This window comes from Medicago truncatula, chromosome 1, assembly GCF_003473485.1.
Source record: "Medicago truncatula cultivar Jemalong A17 chromosome 1, MtrunA17r5.0-ANR, whole genome shotgun sequence".
Lineage (NCBI taxonomy): Eukaryota > Viridiplantae > Streptophyta > Magnoliopsida > Fabales > Fabaceae > Medicago > Medicago truncatula.
Genome location: NC_053042.1, coordinates 35715405 through 35723701, shown reverse-complemented (window position 1 = coordinate 35723701; position 8297 = coordinate 35715405). Strand labels below are relative to the sequence as shown.

General features: G+C 33.0%; 1 protein-coding gene across 1 annotated transcript; it reads left to right on the top strand.

Moving 5' to 3' along the window:
* The first annotated feature begins 4358 nt into the window (after positions 1 to 4358).
* Positions 4359 to 6700, top strand: LOC11431273 (uncharacterized). The gene is made up of 3 exons (XM_003590555.4): positions 4359 to 4507; positions 4843 to 4973; positions 5991 to 6700. The coding sequence occupies exons 2-3, from the start codon at positions 4862 to 4864 to the stop codon at positions 6374 to 6376; spliced, it is 498 nt and encodes a 165-aa protein (XP_003590603.2). The 5' UTR covers positions 4359 to 4507; positions 4843 to 4861; the 3' UTR covers positions 6377 to 6700.
* Positions 6701 to 8297: the final 1597 nt, after the last annotated feature.

The window sequence follows — 8297 nt, the reverse complement described above, 5'->3', positions numbered from 1 at the left end:
AATTGATGTAACATCAACAACAAAAAAATCATAGTGTTAACTTGAGTCCATAAGAAGAAAGAGCAGCCACTAACGAATGGATAGAATAATGATAAGCATAGACTGAATTGACTCACAAATCTTACAAAGTGAAGAAAAAGCAATAATAATTTAGCTTGAACTATAGTACATGTCCTATATATATACACATAAAAAGAATTGCTAACTAACCATGCAGAAATTGTTGGACAAATATTATGAATTATATGCCCTTTTTTGCTGGACCACTGTCCCTCTCTAGAATTAGTATTCACATGGAGTTATAGGGGTGTGAGATTAAAACATATTTAGGGGTTAAAATTAGAGTAAGAGATAATTAATTATCTAGAACTGAAAAAGCAACTTCAGAAATATGCAAGCCATGATCAAAACCCTTAAAGACAGACAAGGAACAAGACTATTGTTAGGAGGAAAAATATTGAAGCATCAAAGTGATTGATGAGCACTTCTTTCATATGGTCACAAGCCTAATTGTATATTGCTTACATACACATACAAAATAGACATTTTTAAAAATAATAATCATACACATCATGATCTTACAATTTGAGGATAGTGTCTCTTTACGTATGCTTAAGTACTATAGATTTAGTCTTGTGATCTTCCAATTTTTGTTCGTTATTTATTAAGTTAAAGTAGTTAAAGGATAGGAGAAAAACAAAAAAACAAATATGAATGATTGATAAGGCAAAAGGACAATCCTGAGAATGTCATTGATCAGAATTAGTTAGATTTGCGATAAAAAACAAAAAAGAAAAAGAGGTATTCTAACTCCAAATCTTATTAAAAGAAATCCATAATTCATTTCAAGGAAAACTTTATGTTGAAGTTATGAAAATGATTTTTTTGGTGAAGCTGTGTATTTAATCTATGCCACGTTAGATTATATGGTGTATTGCACATTTGCCGATAACATATGTCATTATATCTTTACTTCTTGAAATTGTGTCACTGATTAAATCAAAATTAAACATAGATTCTCATTTATGCACTAAGATTGAAATTTCCCTTAATATTTTATATGAGAATTGGTTTGTAATAAGGTAAAGTTTAATTTTATAGTGGTACATTAGCCGACATAACATCGGTCATTATACTATTGGTTAAACAAAATAACTTTACTAAAAAAATCAATTTTCTGACTGCACCGCACCGTAGAAGTCCTTTGTTTCAAAGCTACCTCCAAATAAGCTCTTATATGGGAAGCCATCATGAGCCTAAGATGGGCCATGTGGCACTGGTCCAAGACCCGTGAATGGAATTATATCATATTTCCCCAGAAAGTAAACTATTTTACTTAGACATGAAAATTACAACTAAATTAGACACATTTATAACGTAACAATTCTTTTAAAAAATATATATTAAACCTGACAATTATCCTAAGGTCGTGATTTGAATTTCCTTTTTTGCTTTCCTCTACTTCTTGACCCTCATCACATAGGCTTGACTCATTTAATCACCAAACGAGCTTGACCAAATATTTAGTGAGCTTAGTAATTAGTTCAGGTAAAGCTCAATTTTATTTTATTTTTTTGAATAAAGGTAAAGCTCAACTTATTGAAACCCTTATAATTACTCAAATAGACTGACCCAATTCAAGATTATATCAATTCTTTCCTAGAATGCATACAACGTGATTTGAAGCAACTATAATAATCTAGTTCGTATACTGTAAGTATATTTTATTTTTACTACAATATTAGTAGGGAACCTATGAGTTACACAAGACGAGTTCTCTCGTTTCAATCGATTTTTTTTTTTCATACGTAATAGTTAGAAATTGAACTCTTAATCATATTTAAGAAGTTCAAATCTCTTATCACTTGAACCAATTTACTGTTGGTATAACTCAACCTTCTTAGACGGGGTGCATTCTCTTTTTGTTGCTTAAATATAAGATCGAATGAAGTATGCCTTTAAGACTAATATTTTATGCACGCGAGTATAGTAAACAATAACAACAATCAAGTTTTATTCCACTAAGTATGGTCGACTGCATGGATCAAATCATAACGTTCGGGGCATTAGTTTTATTCCACTAAGTATTTTCCACTAATATTTTATTACCATTTAAACTCTTTAACTAATATTCAGAGCATCAGTTAACATTTCTCATATATAAAATGAGTGAATCATCAACTTCGTCCCTGAATTTTCACGGGTCGGCCAACTTCGTCCTTCAATTATGCGAAATATCAATTTAATCCCTGAATTTGTTAAATGTCAATCAAGTTAGTCCTTCTGTTCAAACGGAGCGTTAACGGGGCTGACGTGGCCGTTAACCTTTCACATGTCAGACGCCACGTAGGCGGGGACTAATTTGGCCGATAATAACAAACATTTCGAAGGACTAAATTGATTGATTTGCAGAAAATGTTTTGGCTTTCTTCCCAAATGGCTCTTTTCTTCCCCAATAGCTCTTTCTTCCCCAATTGTATAAAATTGGAACGTTAATTACACAATCTGCAATCTACACTCTATAATCATGAAAATTTCCTCCAATAATAAGTGGTTCAGTTCTGCCCCAATTCAAAAAACTTCAAACCCTAATTTTTTTCGTAGTGAATCTGAAAGCCAGAATCCTCAAAATTTCTTGAAGCAAAACTATTGAAATTGAATCTGAAATGATGTGGGGTGGGAATATGGAAAAAACGGTTATGAAAGTCAAGTTTCATCTTCAAGCTCCAAGTTTAATAGTGTTGTGAGAGTGCTTGAATGTTGGTGTCCTACAATTTGTGTTGTTAGAAAATCCAATACTTCAAAAAACCCATGAAGGACATTCTATGGTTGCCCTCTGCCAAAGGTTGGTTTAACTGATCAAAAGAGGTTGAAGATGATTGAGAAATGTAATCTTTCTATAATAATATTGCCATCAAATTAGTCCCTGAATTATTTCTCTATCTATCAAATAGATCCCTACGTTATATAAAAAACCATCAAATAAGTCCCTGAATTGTTTAATCAGATATCAAATTGATCATTGAAACATATGTGTACAAAATAAACTAAAAAAGGCAGAACACACAAATTGAAATTGAAATATTATATAGGCATAAGTCATAGGTCATAAGTCTGAGATATTACATAGGGAAAAGCAACCCAACTATGGGGCATTAATAAGTCATAAGTCTTAAACGACAATTTAAGCAAAAAGAAACCCAACTATGGGGCATAATTCAAATAAGCCTAAATATTACAAATTCAAAACATCTATTAAACTCTAGGAAGCATCACTTCTTTGGAAATCCGGTAGTTGATATAAACTCCATGAATTTAGTAGGTTGAGTCGAACCGGATGGACCATAGGTTGGATATGGAACCCTAATTATGCCAGCACGAGTTGGATGAGCTGGTGCAGGACCCCTCATTGGTGTTTGCCTAGGCCTATCAACTGAAAGAATTGGTCCTCTAAGGCCATACCTCCTTGGTGCAGAAACTTGAAATTGCAAATTCAATCAAATTAGTCCCTAAAATCATAACATAATCAATCATATGAGTCCTTCAATTAATAATACTAATTGCCAAAACAATCCTTAAAAATTAAGAGTCATACCTGTCCAGCATTTGCAACAACATTTTCTGCAGTTTCTGCATTCCCAGACACAACATTATTCTTGTGGCTGACTTTCTTGAGCCTCACTTCAAAAACCCTAAAACAAATAATCAAAACAACTGTCTCAAAAACGCAACAAACACAAACAAAGAACAAGGCAAGCTTCAACGATCACAAAAATAAAATAAACAACATGATCAAAACATAAAACGAAAACACAAAAAAACGGACAAAAACAGGGTGAATACGAACACAAAAACTTGATAAACAACAGGAAAGGTGTTACCTTTAATCACAGCCGAACACACAAACTTCAAAAATGTCAGAATCGCCGGAGATGATGATGATTTTGGAGGAGTGAAAGTGGAGGAAGTTTTAGCGAGAAGAAGAAGGGTCAATGACGTTTTTGATGTTCTGAAATGTGAAGAAGTAGGTATGGGTAATGCAGAGGCAAAATGAGAAAAGCAGAAAAAAATAAACTGAAAAGTGAAAACTCAACATTTTCCAATTCAATCAAATTCGTCCCTGAACACGTGACTTCCTTCTTGCCACGCGTACAAGACAACACAACATGCAAGACGACAAATCAGCATGGCTAACGGAGCACTTGGACGGAGGGACCTTTTTGATGGACGTCTCACAAATTTAAGGACTAAGTTGATATTTCGCATAATTGAGGGACGAAGTTGACCGACGTGTGAAAATTTAGGGACGAATTTGATTGTTTACTCTATATAAAATGCATAAAAATAAAAATGCGGGCAAGGTTATTCTGGGCATTATGATGAAATATTTTGGTGAAACCAGTAATTAGGGTTTGTGATTGGCAGGACCCAACAAGCAACAATCAGGAATCAAAATTCCAATCAAGAAAGAAGAACAGAGCCTCTGTCTGTCTCTGCTGCTTTCTAGGTATTCTCTTCAATCCATGTTTTTCAGCTTTATGCTTTTTTGTTTGTTTTGGTTTCTTTTTCCCCCAAAATTCATGTCTGTTTATTCTTCAATGTTACTGCACGCGCAGGTTTTTCACTTGTCTGTTTCACAACAGTTCTCAAACTTTTATGGGTTTTTGTGTTTGATTGCAACAACCTCATCACTTCCTAATAATTGATTAAAACTATTGTTCTTTCACTGTTTGTTTGCAGAGGAGTACCATTTTTGTACTTTTTTTTATTTGTTTATTAATCATTTTTGGAGGTTTAAGGTTTAATTTAGATTTTAATGACATTGTTTGTGTTAATTAACAGGGTTTTGTGTTTATACACTATGAAGAGAACAATGCCATGGAGTGATGATGATGACTCATCTAATGATGAGTCATCTTCTTTGCATTCAGACTCTGAAAATGATAGTAAAACTGGAGCCAAAAAATCCAAAGGTATTTTGTGTGCATCATCTTATAGCTATGTTGAATTATATGCCTAAGTGAAATATTTTTTGCGTATTTTTGTTGACTACAATGAATTCGTGTGTGATTTATGAAACACTAACAACCGACATGACACTGACACTTTGAGGTTGGTACTAATTTGAGAAAATAAATTAATTGAATCTCATCAGGTGTAGTGTTGGTGTATGGACTCCACGCTTTTAATTTGAAATGTCGGTGCTACAGAGCGTGTGATAAGTGAAAATAGTATCTGGACAAATGTACTTACTTGAATCTAGGATGTGGATAGGTTCTTAATGTGATTATGACCCACAATTAGTGTTTGTGTTTTGGGCCTATAGAATGTGGATTGACACTCATCCAAGGTATGAAATCTCGGCGTTGCAATTATCTGAAGATCATTTTGTGGCTGAAATCTAATGTGATAAATTAGGAGTACCGGCGGAAATTAAAAGTTAATTGAGTGATATAGCTGATAATATTATGGAAGAGAAATTGCACAATTTCATGATGCCCCATTGTAGAAGAGATTCCTTGTTTTTCGTTGTTATTGGTGTATTGTGATCACTGTTTTTGATTTTATTGTTGGGGATATATACCCCCTTCTTGACCTTCAATTAGTGCAATGCAAGATGGTTCATAAACATGTGTGGTAGATACATAATGATATCCTAAATCAGCCGATAATGCTTAAAATAATGCTTTTTATCTTCACAGAAATTCTTTCAAGAGTTTCTTCGGCAACTAGAGTAGATATTTCCCAGGAGATGTAAATTAGAATATCGGGGTTGTTAAACATCCATTAACAGTATCTTATTGTCTTTGTTTAACCATATTGTGTGACTTAATTAGCGTTAGTTCATAATTGAAATTGTTAGCTTCTGAAATCTGTATTATGATGGCTTCATACTCATTTGCTTGTAAACTGTGACATCTTGAAAATTCTCACTAATGCCATTGCCATATGTTGCTTAGTTACTAGTTTAACTTACTTCATGTCTGCAGGTAAATCTACAAAGCAGAAAAGTGCTCCAATTGACTTTGAAGCTCTGAAACGATATGGCTATAAAGGCGGGCCTTCTGTCTTAAAGGTACCTCCACCCAAAGAAGATGACTCAAAGCGAGATTGGTCCTGGTCCAGTGGAAAGGAAAAGCGTGTCGAGAAGGAAGTTGAAGAAACATATGAAGAGAGAAAGAAAACAAGAGAGGCTCTTTCCCTAGGAGAGCAAATGCCAACTGTTCTGACCAGGAATGACAAGAAGAATCTTTCCTTTTCTCAGAAGGAAAAGAAGAAAAGGGATCTTGGTCAAGCAAGCAGGGGGAAAAATTATGTTGAAGAAGAGAAAAGGCTGTTGAGGGACAATGGAGTCTATTCTGGTTTTGATTCTTGATATGCCAGGCTACAATCTACTACATTTTGTATAAAGGTACTGTGATATGGTCTGTGTTATTTTGTTGTACTTAAAGGATTTAGTTTAGCTGGAGATGTCTACTATAATCTCATGTCATGTTAAGTCGAAACTCGAAACCATTTTAGATGATAAATGGCTGAGATTGATAAAATTAAGCCCCCTTTTTTTACTCAGAAGAAAATATAGAACGTTGTCCTGGGAATTGTTTTTCATATATTTTTTTTTTTCTTGAGGTGCTTAAAAAAGTTATAAGCTATGGAATGTTGGAGTTCTGATATTGCAGCATAACAATTTCGAATGAAATTTGTGATACTTGTATTGTGATAATATATTAGGGGAGAAACTTTTCCCATCTTCATGTTTCTTAAAAACCACATATGTTTTCGAAAGTGTATTTCGGATTATAGTTTATTTGAAAGTCTCCGGTTCTTAGGAGATTGAGCCCCTACTAATCCGGAGTTTGGTCGAGAGGTGGATAAAGTCTGACCAAAAATTATTTCACTCATAAATCGAACTTGGTTTTCCAGAACCATTCTTGAGGTCAATCCCTCGGTTTGAAAGAGTACTTTCATACAACACAAAACTATTTTATTTTTCAAACTTGTACAGATTAGTAGGGGTGGAGAAAGTTCCTCCCTTATACTAACTTTTCTTATTCGTGAGTGAGTGGTAAATCTTGCAATACAATCTTATATGGATTGCTAAAATTAAACTTCACAACATTATCTATTCATTTTCCCTAAAAAAAAAGACTACTCCCACCGTCCCATTTTAACTAAGCCCTAAATGAAATTAAGTAGTCAAATGTCATAGCAATTTTACCAAATTATCTTAATCAACTATTGGTTTGTTTTTCATTAAAGAAAAAAATAATACTTTGGAAGTAGTGTAACATAGTATTAATTAAAAGGTATAATTGAAAAGAAAAAGTTATTATTGTATCGGAAACTGAAAGTGACGTTCATTTTGAAACAATTTTTTTGGCTAAAACGACACTCACTTTGAAAGGGATGGCGTATAAGTGAAAGAGAGAAATATGGTTTTGAGTGCCCTTATCAACTATTGGTGCATTATTCTTTATCATAAATGCAAAGTAGAATATATTGAATTGAGAGTAGTGAAAGTAATATTAATTAGTGTTATAATTGGAAAAAAGTAATTAATATTATATTGAAAAGTGAAATAGGTCAATTTTCCCGGGACAATATTTTTTTTGCAAATGACTCAGTTATTATGGAACGGTGGGAGTATTTATTAATTTTGATCGTTCATAGATTGATCTCATGGCTATGGATTTACTCCTCTCATTCTTTCATAAAAGACATCTCTTTTGATCCCTCTTGTTTGAAATTTTTGATTTTGCTCCTATTTTTTTTTTTTTGTAATCAATGAAGTCTCTCCATTCCACCTAAAATATTAAAATATGTGGAAATAAAATTTACAGAGGGGTCTTATAAAATGATTTAAAGAGGGAGACAGAGTTTTTTTTTTTTTTTTTGACAAAACATACATGTTCTTTTATTGAGTAATTATTAATATTTCTCTTATAGTAGTGAGTTTAATGTAAAGGAATGTATAACATGATTTGATCAAATGAATTTGTGTTTTTTTTTTTAATAATTATGAGATTTGGAAGTTTTAAATAGAGTAAAAGTGATGGAGTAATAATTGAAAATTTCTAAGGACTAAAATTGCTAAAATAAACTCACGGGGGCCAAATTTGCACGGACCTTACTTGCACTGTGATATTACCAAGCTATATATTTTGAAGTTTTAACACCGTGATAGTATGAAGTTATGTTTTTGAACAAGTACTCCGTGCAAGGTGCAGTGACGATAATATGCACGTGCAATAATGAATATCTACTCGAATGATCTCATAGATCAAAAGTAAAAGATA